The sequence below is a fragment of the Sphaerodactylus townsendi genome, linkage group LG08 (genome assembly GCF_021028975.2).
Source record: "Sphaerodactylus townsendi isolate TG3544 linkage group LG08, MPM_Stown_v2.3, whole genome shotgun sequence".
Taxonomy (NCBI): domain Eukaryota; kingdom Metazoa; phylum Chordata; class Lepidosauria; order Squamata; family Sphaerodactylidae; genus Sphaerodactylus; species Sphaerodactylus townsendi.
The window spans coordinates 67,753,389-67,773,162 of record NC_059432.1 but is presented as its reverse complement, the minus strand read 5'-3'; the positions used below and the strand labels follow the sequence as shown (position 1 = coordinate 67,773,162).

The 19,774-nt window shown below is 40.2% G+C and overlaps 1 protein-coding gene across 1 annotated transcript in view; it reads left to right on the top strand.

Annotated features, from left to right (window-relative positions):
* Positions 1-2,647: 2,647 nt before the first annotated feature.
* MYO7B (myosin VIIB) overlaps positions 2,648-19,774 on the top strand; it is a 70,760-nt gene continuing 53,633 nt past the window's right edge. The window contains exons 1-10 of the mRNA XM_048506362.1: positions 2,648-2,691; positions 8,778-8,891; positions 10,398-10,550; positions 11,556-11,740; positions 12,535-12,656; positions 13,360-13,502; positions 13,594-13,707; positions 15,763-15,916; positions 18,602-18,678; positions 19,407-19,526. Of these exons, the coding sequence (XP_048362319.1) occupies positions 2,674-2,691; positions 8,778-8,891; positions 10,398-10,550; positions 11,556-11,740; positions 12,535-12,656; positions 13,360-13,502; positions 13,594-13,707; positions 15,763-15,916; positions 18,602-18,678; positions 19,407-19,526 (1,200 nt within the window). The 5' untranslated portion in view covers positions 2,648-2,673. The remainder of the gene's footprint in view (positions 2,692-8,777; positions 8,892-10,397; positions 10,551-11,555; positions 11,741-12,534; positions 12,657-13,359; positions 13,503-13,593; positions 13,708-15,762; positions 15,917-18,601; positions 18,679-19,406; positions 19,527-19,774) is intronic.

Here is a 19,774-nt window from a genome sequence, read left to right as displayed (position 1 = left end):
AGAGGAGGGCAACATGGAAAAGATCCAGTGATGAATCGTCATATCTACCCAGGGCTTTGCCATTACTGAAGGTCCCCAGAATTTGTCTGCCACAATGGCTCTTTCATCATCCATCCTGGAAGTACTAGAAGCCACTGTAGGTGCCGTCCTTTGAGTTCATGATTTTTATCCTTATATATCTTCCAACTAAGCCTAGCAGTTTATGCACCTGCCCTGAAACTTTTGTCACAATAGATTTGTTAGGTGCCATAGGACTGTCATGTTTCACTATTTAAGGAACATTAATCAAACACCATGAAGCCAGTAACTGACCTCATCTAATTATGCCAGCTGCAGAAATTGAGCATATTCTGAACTGGGGGCAAAGTTCTACAATAAATAACTGTGAAAGGAGATTCATTTCCTCCTGGAACAGGGGACAGAGTTCTTCACCAGCTTCACCACTGACTTTCTGACTTATATCAATTTTCCCAGGATTGAATGGTAAGAGGAGGGCAACATGGAAAAGATCCAGTGATGAATCGTCATATCTACCCAGGGCTTTGCCATTACTGAAGGTCCCCAGAATTTGTCTGCCACAATGGCTCTTTCATCATCCATCCTGGAAGTACTAGAAGCCACTGTAGGTGCCGTCCTTTGAGTTCATGATTTTTATCCTTATATATCTTCCAACTAAGCCTAGCAGTTTATGCACCTGCCCTGAAACTTTTGTCACAATAGATTTGTTAGGTGCCATAGGACTGTCATGTTTCACTATTTAAGGAACATTAATCAAACACCATGAAGCCAGTAACTGACCTCATCTAATTATGCCAGCTGCAGAAATTGAGCATATTCTGAACTGGGGGCAAAGTTCTACAATAAATAACTGTGAAAGGAGATTCATTTCCTCCTGGAACAGGGGACAGAGTTCTTCACCAGCTTCACCACTGACTTTCTACATTGCTCCTTTCTTTCCTCTTAAACCGATTCTGTGAAAAAAGGAAAGTGGAAGCCAGATTTCATAACTACTCTTTTGTACAGGTAATATGCTCTCTTTGTTCTTCTCCGGTTTTGGTGGAGTGCAGTAATTTGTTAGAGCAGTGAGTTCACTTTGAATAAGGGCAATAATGCCAGTATTATGACAAAACCATCCAGACCATTTACAGGTTGTTTTTTGTGAGGTTGGGCTATACACCTCTTACTTAATTTATATCGTATTAATGCTAATGCTAACATGTCAAGAACCCGTGTTTGAAACAGCCAGACTGAACACAGAGGAACTAGTGAGCATAGGCAGGATTTGGTGGGAGCTTCCTGCATCAGAAATGTACAACAGTTAAACCAAGAGAGCTGAAAGCAAAAATGTTGATTTTTGTGGACATTTTCTCATGAATATGGATCAAATAATAGCTGCCTTACGTAAAAGATTATCTTAACCTTTTGAGTGCATGTTGAAAAATCTGCTGTGGGTTTTTTAAGGTGTCTGTTGCCATACTGTGAAATAGAAAAAAAATATTATTACATATCCAAGAGCTTTAAGTTGAAATCTGTCCCAACATTTAATAATGCAATAGGAATGCTAAACTAGGTTTATGACACATATTTAAATAACCATGTGGTTGTACTATGTTATTCCCACTATTTAAATTAAACTTACATGAGAACAACATCAGGAAATTGTACCTGTTCATCTTTAATGTCCCAGTCCTTTGATTCAGTTTATACAATTACCTGCCGCATGGAAGCTGAAACGCAATCTGGTGCCGAGAAAGTGGAGTGGAGCCTCACAGAATATTATCAAGAAGGCCAAGGGAGACTCTGCTTGAGAAGGGGAGTACAACTGCCTGAAAGACAATTATAGGAGTGGACACATGATCTCCATCTTGAGTGGGGGCAGCATATGAGCATAGCAATAAAATGGGATGGAGATGGCTGTTGTTCATGTCGGTCTTGGTTACCTTACCAAAGCCAGAATTATAAATTAACCACACTTGTTGTGATACATCATTTATCATTTTTGATTTATGAAGAGCCTCACAGTAGCTGCCCTATTTCTCTCCACAATATCCAAGTTTCATTATTATTTCAATGATGCAGGAAACTGAAGCTAAGAAATAATTATATGCCAAGGGCCATGCTGCGGTTTCACAGTTCCACAAAGTTGTAAAATAATCTTACAGTTCCAACTGTTTAAATACAATATACCTCAATGGCTCTGTGTCACTCTGTTCTGATTCTCTGACAGTTATTACAGAAGAAAGTACAATCTGTTTGTCTTCGGTGCCCCAGTCCTATGATTCATTCAAACAAAGGCTTGCAGCTTGAATGCTGAAACCCAATCTGGTTCCTGGAAAATGGATTGGAGCTTCACAGAACATTATCAACCCTCTTAGACTTTTAAATTTAGCATGTACATATTATATATACAATATTTGGGGTAATCTATTCAAAATATAATCTATTCAAAGTTATTTTACATTTTCTAGTGTTCGTCTCAGTCCCATCAACAGAACATCCTGCTCCCTACCGTCTGTCCTCTACACAAAGATTTTATACCATCCCTGTCTCTTTCCTTTGTAACCTATTTGCTAGTTTCATATTGGATTTCTTCCCCCATTTTGCTAAAAACTATTACCTTTTTTATTTGATTGTTCTTTCAGAACACAGATTTGGGTGTCACCTTGAAGAAGGATGGTGATTCTCAGAAAAGTGAGTCCCATGGTTGACTGATAAGAAATGCATTTAGGTGGTGCTACAGTGAGATCTAAATTAAATATGCGGTCTCTTGTCTTGTATCTTTTTTTCTGATTTTTTAAAGAACTCCAATAGCAGCCTTGAGAGCTTATGAGTTTAAGTAGGGAACCAGCAGAAAGAAAGTCTGATTCACTCTTTCCCTTCCAACTGTTTCTGGCTCAAAATCTTTCTGACGTTTTTTCCTTTCAAGAAACCATTAAGCACATCCTTAATGCGCATACATCCCTATTGTTCCTCTGCCTGTACTTGCAGTCTCCTGAGACTATGGCCATTTTCACACAGCACAATTACTCTGGGTAGACCCTGTGCACCTTCGAGAACCGTGTGGAATTCCTGGCTGCACAGGGATATTTTCCATACTCACCCTGGGATATTTTGACAGTGCAAAAACAGTCTATGTTGGTTTTAAAAAATAAACTTTGAGGACAAGGATGACACTTTATATACCACATCTATGTGGAGCCTAGTATGTCAGCAATAAAAGTGATCAGTAACCAGATGAATTTTTCTAGTCTGTCCAAAGCTCTATTGCTATTCTCCAAGAAGCACATATTTCTACTATTCTCTGTGCTATTGAGGCTAGGACTGACATCATGTAATAGCTGTAGGTGCTTGCTTGTAGCAGCCTTAGGCTGTGGGCAGAGGATTTGTTGATCAGGAGTGACTTCCTGGTGCATCCTTAGTGTACGTTCTTCTTAGTGTATGTTCTTCTTAGGAAAGAACAGGTCACCAGTGTTCCCTCCTTAAAAAGCAAGCAAACCTGGAAGTGCTCCTTCTTGAACTTCTCACAGGCCAAGAAATCATATGAATTAATCTTAGGTCAAGATATCCTGCCTTTCTCCCAACATTTTAAAATTCTATTTTTAATTACACTTATCCTGTTGTTGTTTCAAGGAGGCTAGGGCAGAATACAAGATTATCCCCTCCATTTTATCCTCACAACAATCCTGTGAAGTAGGTTAAGCTGAGGGATAGTCAATATACATTCAGCAGTGAGCTTCATTGTTGAGTGGGACTTTGATCTCAAGTTTTCCCTATTTTAGTATGACTTTCTAATGACTATACTAGTGATTCTTAATGGGGGCCATGTATCTACAGATCTTGAGGAGCATTCAGAACTGGAGGGTGGAAGAGTATCTGGAATGTCAGGATTTTAGGCTTCCTTTTCTCTCAATTTGCACTGGCTTTTGACAGCCAACAGAGGAGAACAGGTTTATATCCACCCCCCTCACCCTGAGAATACAATCCTAGATTTCTTCCCCAAGCTTTTAAGTATTCAGCAAATGGTCAGCAAATAAGAATCAAACTTAATATTAGAAGATGGCCGATGGCCACATTGCACAAGGGTCTCATTGAGAGCAGAGTATCATGCACTTATATAATAAATATACTTATATTAATATACTTATATTATATTTATATATATATACTTATATTAATATACTTATATACTAATATACTTATATTAATATACTTATATTAATAAAGGTATTATGTCTGAATTGCTATTTTTAATACCTTTTTTGTATTTTGGTGGCATTCAATGATGATGTGTACTTGGTGAGTGTTAATGGATTAAAGGTTAAGAACCATTGGGTTGTATTCTGCCTCAGTTTTAATGGGCACAGTGGGTGGGCTTGCAAATATTTCCAGTTTTCCCCACCTGTGACAGCCCAAAAGACCCCTTGAAATGCTTCTTCTTGGGGATTGCAACCCCCAGAAATAACTTAGTGGAGGAATCTCTGCAATAGATATATTTGCTGTCCCTTGAAGAAGTGGTAAAGTCTACAATTATTTTATATCCAAGTAAAACACACATTCCAAATGACAGTGCTTCAATGTATCAGTTTGCCCAGATTTATACAATCACCTGAGAAGGTAACCCATTTAATCTGTGCGTATCTGCTGTAAATCCATCCTTTCCTACCAGACCAGTATTATTGTTCTGTCATTTCTTATGCCAATAAAGGTTATGAAATGAAATGAATTAATTTGTGGCAACCCAGTAGGGTTTTCAGGGCAAGAGATGTTCAGGGTTGGTTTGCCATTGCTTTCCTTTGTGTGAGCGGAGAGAGTTCTGAAAGAATTGTGGCTGGCCCAGGATCATCCAACAAGCTTCATGTGGAGGAAGGGGAATAAAACTGGTTCTCCAAATTAGAATCTGCTGCTGTTAACCATTATTCCATGCGTTCTCTTTAGTCTAGCTAACATAAACTTGTAAGACAATTAGATAATTTAAATAGTCAGGAAGACCCTTGGATATGACAACTTAAATAAATGATGGAGCAAACTCTATGTGCTCCATCAAAAGAGGTCAGGAAATTCAGTTCATACAAACATATCAAAATCCACATTCAAGCACCTTCCATCCCTGGTGACCTCTGATCCTCAATCTGAAGTGTCAATTCAATCAGTTCTATCTAAGGACTTACATGAGATAACTCCCTCAATAAGAAAACTAGCCAGTCATATCAATAGGGGAGGAATTAGCCTATGGGCAATTTTCACTTATTTACTCCCTCCCACAGGACACCTAAGTGAGTCAGTGAAAATTGCCCCCCCCTCCCTGCCCCTCCTGGTACCTATAAGCAGAATCTATGCCACTGTATACAAGGGGATCAGCTATTTTGGATCTGATCCTAACCAACAGTGATAACTGGTTAATGGGGTGGAAGGGGTGGGATCCTTAGAAGGGAGTGACCATGTTCTCCTGGAGTTTGTTGTACAGTGGAAAGGGAAGAGAAGTAGAAGGTAAGGTTAAGGGGTGATATGATATGGTATGATAGCCATGTTTAAGTCAAATGTAGACAGACACTTGCTGATTTCAGTAAACTTAGGGAACTTCTCGGTGTGATTCCGTGGTTAAGAATACTAAAAGAGAAGGGAGTGCATGATGAATGGGGGTTTCTTAAAAGTGATATATTGAAGGCACAATTTCAAACAGTTCCAATAAGGAGGAAAAACAGGAGATGTCTAAGGAAACCAGCATGGATGTCTAAAGAATTTGCAACTGAACTAAGATTTAAAAGGGACATGTACAAGAAATGAAAAAGGTGAAAAATCACCAAAGAGGAATTGAAACAAATAGCCAGCACAGGTAGGGAGAAAGTCAGAAAAGCTAAAGTGCAAAACAAGCTCGGGCTTACAAGAGAAGTTAAAAACAATTAAAAGAACTAACATTGTAAAGTTTATTAACAAATTAAAGGCAAAATAACACCAGTTCCAGTTCAGACTAAACAAATGTATTGGCTAAATGTCCGGAAACTAAAGAATGAATAATAACATGGACTGTAGATAAATAACTAGAACTGAAGAAAAATAAAAAGATAGAAGGGGCCTGTATTAGGTAATCACACAACTGGAGAAAGGGTTTTTTTGCTGGTAACTTTTATAATAATATCAAGGTGTATTAAAATGCTGGGGGTGATCGGGGTGTGCAGAAGCCCACAGAAACACTCCAACATGGAGGGAGGAGTTTGCCTCCACAAGACCAGCTGGAGGAAGGGGGAGGGGAAGGGGAAATAAGAAACTGAAATTACACAAACAGCAGAGTTCTGACAAAGCAAGACTACAAAAAATCTTATGGCTGGCAATAAGATAAAAATAGTCTCAATTAATATAAATGGTCTAAACTCTGACTCGAAAAGATATAAACTTGCCAGGTTTATCAAACAAATACATCCAGAAATTATCTGTCTTCAGAAGTCTCACTAAAAGAAGACAGATGAGAGAGATTTAATAAAAGTGCCAGGGTGGAAAATTATAGGTGAATCTAGATGCAATGCAAAAAGAAATGGTGTCGCCATCTTAATACGAGAGAATATGGATTTTCAGTTAGAAGAATTAACTGGAGATCAGAATGGTCATTGGATTATTGTCAAAGGGAAATTACATGGATTTCAAATAACAATAATGAACGTATATGCCCCAAATAAAAGACGTTCTTGGGAAAACTACTTGGGAGACTTCAAGGATTATTTTCAGGTGATACGTTAATTATGGGAGATTTACTGTGTTTTACTGGCCCGACGCCGCTGCTTTTGGCCCGTGCGGAAAGGGCCTATGAGAAAAGATTCCATCGAAACAGAGGCGTATCAGGGGTAAATGGCGCCTGGAGACAAATTGTCTCCAGGACGCCCCCAGGCTCTGCCCCTGCCCTGCCCCCAGGCTCCGCCCCCCACTGCCCATGACCCCGCCCATGTCACCATGGACATGGGCAAGATCTAGGGTGTCCACCTTCCCCCCCAGACTCCCCCTGCCAGCTGGGCTCCTAGCCAGCAGCCTGCAGTCTTTTCTGACCTCCTCTCTGGGCAGGCCAGAAGAGACTGCAGTCCCGGCCTCGGAGATCTTCTTTTATAAGCACTGAGGCCGGAGGGTGGGGTTTGGGAAGCAGGAAGGGGTGGTACTTCCTGCTCCCCAAGCCCCACCCCCTGGCTTATAAAAGAAGGTCTCCGAGGCCGGGAGCCCAGCCAGCCGGGGGGAGGAAGCGAGAGGGGGAGTCCAGGGTGAGGTTGAGGGCACTTGGAGGCAGCAGGAAGTCCTGCTGTCTCGTCGTTTTTGCGTGCCTCGGACAGGGTCGAGGCACATGAAAACAACAACATCAGGACTTCCTGATCACGTGGGGGGGGCAATTTTGTGACCAGAAAAGTGGCTCCCTAGGCAGATACGCCACTGCATCTAAACATTAAGAACTTCCTGATGGCAAAGGCTGTTCGAAAGTGGAATATGCTACCTCAAAGGATGGTGGAGTCTCCTCTGGATTTTTTTTTTTAACAGAGGCTGGATGGCCAACTGTCAGAAATGCTTTGAAGCTAAGCAATGAAAAGCAATGAAAAACATTTCAATTTAAAACATATAGAAAATAACTCCCCCATCCCCAGTCATATTCGAAAGCCCTTAAAAGCCCTGGCAAATAAAATGACTCTGCAATACCTCCTGAAATTTTTTTCAAGACAGCAACTCCCCACCCCCCTCCTCAGGCTTACAAAGTAGAAGCTTCTATGGAGAAGGAATTGACAGATCTGGCTGATCTCAGATGGGCTGTCTTAAGTAGGGGAACAGAGTTGGGCAGTGGTGGTGAACCTATGGCACTCATGCCAGAGGTGGGACTCAGAGTCCTCTCTGTGGGCAAGCGTGCACAGAGTTCGTCATGTGGGGGGAGCAGAAATCCCCCCCCCACACACACACACATCTAGGCTGGCCTTGCTTCTGAGTAAACCCTCCTAGGGTCGTGATTCACCTGTTCGAAGTGTTGCACGGTTGCTTCACCAAGCTTACTCCCGAGTAATGTGCACCTCTGAGCAAACCGTTTTTTCTAAACTAAAACCTCAGTATTCAGGTTAAATTGCCATGTTGGCACTTTGCGATAAATAAGTGGGTTTTGGGTTTCAATTTGGGCACTCGGTCTCAAAAAGGTTCACCATCACTGGAGTAGGGGAAAAGCCAGTAAATGGCACCTGAGGATGTTTAGGGTTATATGGGGTCGTCTTTAATATGTGGGCTGAAGCTGCAAAAGATCACATTTTCTGTAAATTCACAAGAGTGGATTTTTATTTTCTGGACAAAAGTCAGAAAATTAGAGAAAAATTCAACTCAGGAAAATCAATCTCTTGCCAAGACAAAATTGTCTTTGGTGAGTGTATGAAGTAACATCAGATTTTTTTTTAAAGGAAATCTTAGGAAAAGAAGCGCGACTGTGTTTTGAAACAACTTCCTTTATTGATTTAATGAAACATCCTGTGGGGGCAGCCTGAGATTGTAACAACTCAGACAGAGAGAGAGAATGGCTGAACTCAAGTAAAGCGAGAACTTGTGTCAAACACAGCAGAAAACTTCAGCCTACATTTAACTATAAACCAACTTGCTGACTTGCTTGATTTCAGTTAACTTGTAAATATTTTGACCTTGTCAACATCTTTTAGTGCTCCTAAAAATAAGAACTTCTTGGGTTTGTTTAACTTTTTGAAAGCACCAAAAGCTTCTTGTCCCTTTATTCATATTAGGAAGTCTGACATTTTATTGCTACACTTTCCTCTCTTCAGGGTGATCACGTATGGTTGGAATCCCCTTCAAGCAGTGAATACAATGTGCCAATTGGGGCAGTTGTGAAGATTTCTGAATCAGGACAATTTTTATTAGAGGATGATGAAGGCAAGGTAGGCTATGCAATATTGGAGTCCGACATCACCCCAAGTGTTGCAAATCTTTTTATGGAAAGGTTTGAGAAACCTTATTTATGTAACCAGGAGAATCCATACTTTGACAAAGTTACAATTTACAAGCCCTACATTGATGTTCATCATATTTCTTGAGGCTAATGTTTTGACAGTTTGTTGAGTGGGTAAATTGTTTACATTCCTCAATAAAGTTTTCATATAATTGCAGTCATAATGAAATCAACTTTCTAGACACTACTGTATATATCAACATCCATAGACAGATAGTGTTTAGACCCTATGACCACAAACCTATGAATAAAAATGCATCATTGCACTATAGATCCCACCACCAAGGAACCTTAAAAATAGCTTACTGTATAGCCAACTGATCAGGCTAAAGAGGAATTCTGCTAGCCATGTAGATTTTGAGAGGGAGGGTTTACTCCTTTTGCAACAATATAGGAACAGAGGGTATGCAGATCATGTCCTTAATAATGCATGGAAGAAGATTAGAGAAGTTAACAGAGATGACCTTTTAATTCCTAGAACACATAGAATAAAGAGCAGTATTAATATTGTGCTGACGTTTACCCCCGCACTAATGACATAAAACATATAGTTTTGAAACTGGCAGCTCATATCTGAGGTCCCACAATGTGCTGTTCCTCCTCAGAGAGGCTATAGAAGAACTAGCAATTTACAGTAGACATTGATTCACTCAGACATTTTAAAATGTCTTTCCACTTGGGAAATCATGTATGGGCACTTTAACTGTGGCTGAAGCAGTGTATGCGAGTTTTCAGTGAACCTGAGAGAAATCATGCATCTTTTCACTGGCTTTAAGTAGCAGTTAAAGCATTTATCTACCTGTAATATTAGCAGATGCATGTTTCTGATAATGTGTGAATGCTCTTATTTCTACATAAGCATGACCTGCAGTACTATGCGCATGTGTGTTTCTGAACACTGTTCTAAGAGACACAGCAAATATCTAGATGCAGCCATAGTCTAGCATTTCATTGAAAAAAATCACTATTTTGTGTACTTTATAATAAAACACCACACTGGAGAATTAATGTAAAACAACATTTACAGCAGTTGGAGGTGAGATGGATCCACAGATTACAAAGTTGCTCATGGTGCAGGTTAAATGCTGAGTTAGATCTTTCTAGTTAGTTATACAATATGTTATTCAATAAAACCAGATGTGCTATGTAATATTAAAGATAGGCCCCAGTCCCATCTTAGCACCCAGTATCCTTGGATTGGTACAGCTCTAAAACTAGTTCTGCTCTGAACAAGATATGTGTTATGTGATGTAGTGGAATAGTCAAAACTCCATTATCTGAAGGCTCAGTGATTATAGCAGTGTTCACATGCACACTTGAGAACATTGTGATCTATGGCTCCACATCTAATGTAGCTTAAGAACATATCTTCCTATTGAATTTTGAGCTAGTATGTAAAATCCAAGGCGATTTGTTAAAAGCAGTTATGTTTAAGGAACACTGGATCACGGCTCGGAACAGCAGTGCTGTGCGACTGATGCATCCCACCTCTGTCCAAGGAGTTGAAGACATGATATGCTTGGGAGACCTCAATGAAGCTGGCATGGTGCACAACCTCCTTTTTCGCTATAAGGAGCACAAAATCTATGTGAGTAAGGGGGTTACATTTTATAGTTTGTAGTGAAAAAGTTTGAAAATTTCAGGAAAGTGGTAGTTTTGTCAGCCAGGATGCTTTCTCTTAGGCTCATTCCGCACACGCAGAATAATGCACTTTCAAACTGCTTTCAGGGCTCTTTGAAGCTGTGCGGAATGGCAAAAACAGTTGTGAAAGCAGCTTGAAAGTGCATTATTTTGCGTGTGCGGAATGAGCCTTAGACACTGAAGCTCATATTTTGTCTGATCCCAAGTTCTTCTGCATTGAGAGAGTCCAGATCCTTCCCCAATCTATGACAGAAAATACATTTTGCATTCCCTTTTGTTGCAACTGATGTCACAAAGCAAACAAGAGGAAACATGATACATCTTAAACATTATTATAATATTTTAATACAATTTCTCCAGAAATGCTGATCACACTTTGAGCCCCTACAGGCTTTTCCTCAGGAAGCTGAAATTTTTTTTTTACGGCAGCTGCATTAGCCCATTGGCACCCCCCAATTATGATTAGGCTGTAAACTTCCTTTGTTTTTCACAATCTATGCATTTTAATTATTTCATCCTGTTTTTCTATTTTTTAATCATTTTAAGTTATTGAAGATGTATATATAAGAAATAAGCATTTTTCCAAATCTTTACACCTGCAAGTTGACTACATTTTCAAAAACTACATGTCAAAAGAATTTTTCCCTCTTCACGCTTACTCAAAGGATTCAGTTTACAACTTTGATCCACTAAATCCAATGGGATTTTGTTTTACGTTCATTGTGGAGATGACATAATTCCCTTATTCAATGTGATCCTAGTGTCTTTCTTAGCTAAAAGTAATTAAGCAAACAGCATTGTATTTCATGTGAATATGTTCAGTACTGACTTCTGTCCATTCATTACTGATTCTTAAGGCAGAGTCATATTCAGTTACCCTTATAGTTTCAGTTGTTTGTTTTCCCTTATCTTATTGGTTAGAATTCATACTAAAAGTGTGTTCACATTTTAGACCTATACTGGCTGTATCTTAGTAGCAGTGAATCCGTACCAAGAGTTGCCATTGTATACCATGGAACAAATCAAACTCTACTGTAACAAAAGAATTGGAGAATTGCCTCCTCATGTCTTTGCCATTGCTGACAACTGTTATTTCAACATGAAGAGAAATAAGAGAGATCAGTGCTGTGTTATCAGGTAATGGGCGAGGAGTGGCAGAGAAAATTCAATGCTGTGCTGTAGGGGAAATATGGAAATAGCTTGGGAGAGACAACCAGAGGCAGGCTTAAATAAAACTGAAAACAAGATCTGTCTTATACAACCATTTCCCTCATCAGATAGGTTGTTTGTGTATATACATGTGGCAGATTGAACATGTCCTTGCCCCAAAGGCCTACAGCCTAACTGGTCAAGGATAAACAAAAGAATCTGTGATAGAAAGTATGAAACTGGAGATACAAACTGGTGGATTTTATAACAGGGATTGTTTCATTTTTTATTTTGAGATGGTGTGAATTGCCTTGATGTGCAGCCATAGATGAGAATGGGGGGTATACAGCCTAAAATTGCTCTGAGGAGCTGCCACTTACCCTTTTGAAAACATATGTAGACTGTTATCAACTACGTGTAAGAATGAGAAGGCTTCATCCCTCCCACTCCACCCACCCCTAGTAATCCTCACTATAGAGTTAATGTCACTTAATGTAATTGAATAGCATTTGGAATTGAATATTTGGGGGGGGGGAGGTGAATGTAATACATTATTGCCTAGAAGCCATTTACTTGTATTACCTATCAACTTATTTAAGCCGTGGCTTGTCAGTTTCTGATACAGGGCAATCAAAGGAAGTGTGATTGTAGAGAGTAAAATTCACTTCCACAAACATTTAATCAAAATTATTAAGTAGGAAGGAAAATAGATGTCAGTTCTTATTTTGGTTGTTCAAAAGAGCCAATTGCTGGTTTGTTTTCACATTTCTAATTTTTTACAGTGGAGAATCTGGAGCGGGGAAGACTGAAAGCACAAAGCTAATATTGCAGTTCTTAGCTTCTGTCAGTGGTCAACATTCTTGGATTGAGCAACAGATTCTAGAGGCCAATCCCATTTTAGAAGGTAGGCTATATGTACATGTAAATCTTTGGTGCTGTGAGAAAAAGAAGCAAATGTCACACATATCTAGTGGTGATGCTCAAATATTCAGGGTATGTTTGTGTGTGTGGGGGGTGTTTTTGGAGGCAAGTAAGAGATCATAGCAGATGGACTATGGCTATCAATGGCTTAGCTTCTGCTGATCCATTGACTCAATGCCTTGTCAGTCTGTTGAATCATTGCTTCATGTAATCAAAGGTTTAATCACACCCACACATAACAGAAAATGTGAGGAGGAGGGGAGTAAGAAATACAGCCCAAAAGTTTAAAATGCATGAAATGATGAAAATCAAGAGGGAAGGGGGAAAGGAGTGAGGCGAGGGACAGAAAAACTGGTGAGCCAGGCTCTAAGGGGGAAGTTGGGTGAGGGCACAGGGGCTTGAGAAATGATTGACTTTTCGGCGGGAAATTTAAAATATTTCAAGAATACTGCACTGCAAGGAAAACTGGCTTGGGAACGTTTCAGTCAAAAGAATCACCATAAAAGGATTTTCAAATATGACAGATTAAAAGAAAAATGAAATGTTTCTGGGATGAATGGGGGAAAATGAAGTGTGGAATGCCACAGAAAAAACGATTTATTAAAGTGCTGGAAACATTTTAAATGACTTGTGTGGAAAAGGCCATTGTCAATTTACATTTTACAGTATTATCTCATTCTCTTTAGCTTTTGGAAATGCCAAGACAATTAGAAATGACAATTCAAGCCGCTTTGGGAAGTACCTTGAAATTCACTTTACTCAAAATGGGGTGATTGAAGGAGCCCGGATAGAACAGTTCCTTCTGGAGAAGTCCCGAGTTTGTCGCCAGGTAAAGGCATATGTTTTGGTGTACATATTGACAGTGTTCTTGCCTTAAGTATGCTAACAGCTGGGTTTATTAGTTCTTTCCACCATTCTAGGCTCCAGAGGAAAGGAACTATCACATTTTTTATTATATGTTAATGGGGATGAACCTGGAACAGAAAAAGAAGCTAAATCTGGCCACTGTTTCTGAGTACACCTACCTCACTATGGTAAGTGGTTGCTCCCAGTTTATTTATCAAACTGTATCCAGTGAACCACTAGAGGACCTCTGCTTGCTGAATCGATCTTTTCCCCTATAAGTTCAGCTCACCTCATCCCTGAATAAGCTACACCTGAGATGCTTCAGGAACAATATTGAGTGTGATTTGAGATCTGCAGTGGGAAGTAGAATCAAGTGCTGTTTACAAAGAGTTGAAAGCAAGATGTTGGATGCAACCTAGTTTCTTGTATAAAATGGAAAATGAGTGCAACTGTGTATATTCGTTATGCTTTTAACAAATTACCCTTCTTGTAAGACACTCTGAATAATCAGCAGAGGTGTGCCAGCAGAAAATGGCGCCCAGGACAAAATCTTATTTTTGCGCACCCCCACACCTCCATGCATCCCTTAGCACTTACTTCTGTGCTTCATATGGGTTTTATAAACAGAAACAGGGCAGTCAGACAGGCTACAATTCCAGGCATTTGAGTGTAACTTGTAGTTTGATCTTCGGGCACCCTCTCTTTTGATTGAGAGCTTAAATGATAAGCAGACTCCATACTAATTTTGTTGTTGGTATCCACCTGTTTTGTTCATTTGTATATTGTTTCTTCATATGCTAGGCCGTTAGCAATCAGTACTAAGACAATTTAACCAGAACAAAAACATTTTCTGTCCGAAGGTGGATCTCTTTTGTGCGAGGACCTTTATAACATAACACACACCACACCATTGCTGGGGTAATAAATGGGCCATAGCCATTTTATTGAACAGAAGCGTGAGGCTAAGCATGGGTCTGGATCTGGTCATACGGCTACCACTCAGCAGGGCGGGTGCCCCATCCCGAGCTTTGTTCTACTGTGGGGCTCTACCAAGTGGATGCTCCTGGCCAGAGATGCTCCCCTTCAGCCCGGTTCGGCAGGGGCAGTCGCCTCTTGCCGCTGTTGCCATTCCCGAGGGGAAGGCGTAGCTCCCTAGCTCCCTTCCCCTTGCCCTTCCAGAGCCATACCTATGCGCCAAACCACCAGGACTAGGCTATGATAAAACAAGCATGCATTAACATAGAAAATTAGGGAGAGGTGGGTGGGCAAATCGTCACCCGGCGAGCACATGGCCCGGACAAAGGAGGACTAGCCTCTTTAAAGTCTCGCTCGCCCCTCCTTTCTTCCGGTGATGCTTGCCCTAATCTGACATGGCTCCCCAACCCCTTCCGCCCTTCCTGGCATCATCAGCTGGTCTCGCTACTCCCCAGCCCAAGCAGCAACCTTGCCTCATGGTGATTCACTGGCAGCTTTCCTTAAAATTGTACCAGCTGAACCAATCATCATAGTAAAGGCAGGAAGGTCAGTGATGAGACTAGGTGAAATAATTTATAGAGAAATCTCATTTTCAGAGATAATCCTTTTGTGAACTGGAGAAAAGCATCAAAACACATGGTGTAGGTACACTTAATGGATGTGTGGAATCTATTTGCTTGTTGATTCTGTTCCACAGCACCTTTTAATGTTAGATGATCATGGTACAATAAGAGCACTCATAGCTCTTCTGCTTGCTGTGTAATTTTGCCTAGTTTCATGGAACCAATAATAAAATGGTCTTTTCCCTCCTGCTATAAGTGCCATGTGACTTTTAGTAGTGTTCCCTTTTTAATTTTCTAAAAATTGTTTACATTTTTGTCAGTGGTTTTGGTTGCCATTCATTTGTATTGCATTTGTAAGTACTATAGTTTATACACATAATAATACATATTATTTTTATGTGCAACTATATATATGTATATATATAGTGCTAATTTAGTGATGCATGAATAATGTTGAAAATTTATAGATTTACAAGAATTTTATGGGAATGTTTGATATGAGAGAATTTTTTTCAATGGTCCAAAAATAAAGAGAAATGATTCACACAAGGATAAAGTTAAATTAAAAGGGGATTTTTTTAGATCATAACAACATGGATGTATAATTGGAAATGCTTCCTGGTGATTTGCTAGGTTGTTGAAGCAGCACAAACACATGTTCTGAACTTTCAGTTTGTAGACTGTTTTGCATCTGTCGCCTTGTAGGGTGACTGTACTTCTTGTGAAAGCCATAATGATGCCAAGGAATATGCTCACATCTGCTCTGCTATGAAGATCCTCATGTTCTCCGATTCTGAGCATTGGGAAATAAGCAAACTGCTGGCAACTATTCTGCATCTGGGAAATACAGAGTTTGAAGGTGAGCCTGTGGCATGCTTATGGAGAAACACAGAGCAAAAAAGATGAAATTATAAGCTTATTGGGATATGAAGCTGTGTCCTGAGCAGAAAGAAATTTTCTGGAAAATGTAAATAAAGTGGAAATATAACCGTAGATACAAGGTACTCATCTAGAAACCTTTTTATTATCCTTATTATACACATTACAAGTAGAACCCATAAGGACGGGTGTAAAAAGGTCTCTGACCTGTGGCACCACTTGTAACAGTGGGCTAGAGCAAACCAAACGGGCACACCTAAGGCTCTTCAGGAGATCCTGTCAACCTTGTTCTAACTGCCACCTCTTGGATATATAGATAGTTCTGTGAGGGCATTTTTACTTTTCTCTCCAAAATTGCCTGCTCTTATCAGGCTGGATTGGGCATTCTTAAATGACTCCTTGAGGCTTATTAACAAACAAAGATTTATTTATAGATTTACAAGAAGATAAGTTACAGTGATAATTAAACTTTTCTTTTTCTCTGGCAGGAATACTTTGATAAACCCTTCCGTTGTTTCAGGCAGTTCTTTGACTCAGTTTTAATAAAACTTCATTCTACTACACTTTTGTCTCAGGGGAAATCTTTCTTTCACAGATTTTGACAAATACTTAAATCTCCTACTTCTTCCACTAAAAAAGTGGCACACTGGGCTTCACAGAGCAGGCTCTGGGGTATTCCAACTGGAAACCAACTCCTGACTCTGCCAATTAAATAACATATACCCTTAGAGACTTCACTGTCCCATATCTAGGTGCTTTCTTCGCAAAGACCTATAAGCAAGCCCTCTGTGTGTTTTAAGTATTGTTCCTGTGATGATTTTTCCCCAGGACCTTGGCTCAGGCTTTACACACAGCCTGGCCTTTCCAGTCCTTCAACAAAAACTGGCTATTTGGTATCTTGAGAAGCAAATCTCTCTCTCTGTTTTGAGAACTCTCCTCACAAACGTCCACCCTCTGGCCTTTTATAGACAGCTATAGAACCAGCCAACCAATCAGGTGGAGCTCCGGGTTAACTCATTAGTTTCCCTTTCTCTCACAGAACTGCACTTTAAAATTAACCCTTCTTCAGCAGTCTGTCACAATAGGCATGTCATTTCCCCCCTCCCACACTTTACCTTTCTCAAAATACCCCAAAGTCCTTCGCTTTTCCAGGTTCCTTCTCTTCTTCTAGGGTTGTCAACCTCCAGGTAGGGCTGAAGATCTCCTGGAATCCGAACAGCTCTCCCAATTACAGAGAACAGTTCGTTAGAATTGCCAGCTCCAGGTTGGAAAATTCCTGGAGATTTGGGAGCGTTGGCAGGGCGAGGTTTGGGGAGGAATGCAACCTCAGCAGGGTATAATGCCATAGAATCCACCCTCCAAAGCAGCCATTGGGCCTTTCCCCACTCCCTTCCATCCCCACTATGCCGCGCGCTGCTCTCAGCGCGCGGCGTCCCAGGCGCGTGCCCAGGCGTCCCCACGACCCCGCGCTCTGTGCAGGGTCGTCAAAAGGCGCCGTTCGGAAGAGCGCCTGGGATGCCGCGCGCTAAGGGGGCGCGACAGCGGCAGCGTCGGGGCGGCTGCGCTGTGGCCACCCCTGCCGTGGGGAGGGAGGAGGAACCCCGCGCTACTCTCCTCAAGTAGCGCGGGGCTTACGGTAAGTGGGGAAAGGCCCATTATCTCCAGGGGATCTGATCTCTGTCATCTGGAGAGCAGTTGTAATTCCTGGTGATCTCCATTCCTGAAATAGACCTGGAAAGGGCTTTGCCTGTTCACCCTACCTTTTATTGAGAACCAAGCCTGGAATCTGTGGTTGCCTAGGAAAGGCCGCTAAGGGAATCTGTGGCTTAAAGCTACAGGGGCTCCATTTTTCATTTTGGGTTTTTAAAAACCCCAATGTTTAGGGTTTTGTTTTGTTTTGGAATTCATATTTTTCTGCAAACCTGGGGCATTGTTCAGGTTTGTAGAAAGATCTGTCTGGCCTGTTTACAGCTCCAAGCACCAGATTTAAGTATCCACAGACTTGGCCAACTTGACTATTGGTATATATATATAATTACCTTAAGAGTGTTTTGATATATAATATGGTAAAAATATACTTTAACTACAGAGAAATATAGTTATTCAAAGCTGTATGTGTCATAGAGACATTAAAATATAGACACATAGCCATACAGAAATAAAAAGAAATGTAAGCAATGAATAATACAAAGTTCTTAGCAATCTATAGGAATCAACATTTTTAGGAAATAATGATGAAGATCTGTAGTTTTGGGAAGAGATGATAAGCATCTTTGTAATGATTCCATTTACCACAGTTGCTATGCTATTACTTCTTAAAGTCTGTATTCTGCTTCTTTAGATATGATTGTAAGAAGATTACCATCCTTAAGATCATCTGTTTTCACCCAGAAATATTTTGTTACACCATGATGTCTTATAGACAGTGGTTGGATTCAGCAGGTTTGCACCACTTCGGCAGAACCGGTTCTTAAAATGGTGCTTGTAAACAACCAGTTGATAACTTATTTGAATCCCACCACCGGAACGGTTGTTAAATGATTTGAATCCCACCGGGACTTCATTTTTATTTTGATGTTTGTACTTGACAGTTGCTATCAAATGAGAAAGTTATATTACATTTCATGTTCAGTATGTTTACAAAGGTTTGCTCTTTCTTTTGTAGCTGCTGTGTTTGACAATTTGGACTGTTCTGCTGTAATAGATTCCACACACTTTTCCATTGTAACTAAACTGCTTGAGGTATTGGCTTTATACATTATCCTACTTATTACCAGTTTACTGGCTTTGCAAAAGTTTATTTAGTGCAGGAAAACAAGTGAAAATTCTGTACGTTGGAGCAAAAAATCCTAACTTATATAGATCTTAAGAGTTGGAGTTACTTGTTTCTGGGGGAGGGGGGTTAAGTGTAGTTGACATCTCTCCCATAGTACTAGAACTTACAGGCACCCAATACAGAATAATCACTCACTTAAAGCATAATTAATTTGTGGCGTTCACTGCTACATGATGTAGGGGTAGCTACTAGTTTAAGAAATTAGGCAGACTCTTGGAGGATAGCCACAATGATTAAATCAGGTTCCATGACAGTAACTCTCTGAGTATCAGTGCTGGCAGACACAAAAACCATCCATGGGCTTTCTGTGGAGCTTCTGGGAGCACGTAGTTGACCATTGTGTAAAATAGGAGGTTGGACCAGATGAACCATTGGTCTGATCCAGCACAGTTGCACTTATGTTCTTAAGAAAACATACTTTGATGCAAAACTGCAGTTTGGGCCATGTTAGCCTCAGTGCTGATAGATGGTTTCTTGTGTTGTTGTTGACTCAAATTGGTCTCATAATGGTAGAACAAATTTGTTTCATTCCTTCTCGTGGGTCTCTTCATATATGCTCTTCTGAATCAGATACCACTCCTTTTCCTTCTGCATCACTTGCATTAAATGACCCAAATTTAATAAATTCCTTCAGGTAGATTCTGGGGAACTCCACAATAGTCTTACAAACCATTCCATCATTATCCGAGGGGAAAGTGTCTCCATGCCGTTAAGTGTTGCCCAGGCTGCTGATGTGAGAGATGCCTTTGTGAAGGTAAAGGAAATCAATAGCTCTCGCCATGTGTGTTTTTCAATTATGGTCAGCAAAAATTCTGAATGATTCCTAAGTCTAATAAATACATTAATTATAATAACAATCATAACACAACATTTTGAAATTATCATGTTTAAAGATTAAAAATCATGGTCATAATGTCCTGTTTGTTTACTTTGTTTTATCAGATAAGAAAGTCTCAAGTGCAGGACTGTTAAGATCAAGAAGGATACATTTCCTATTCTTAG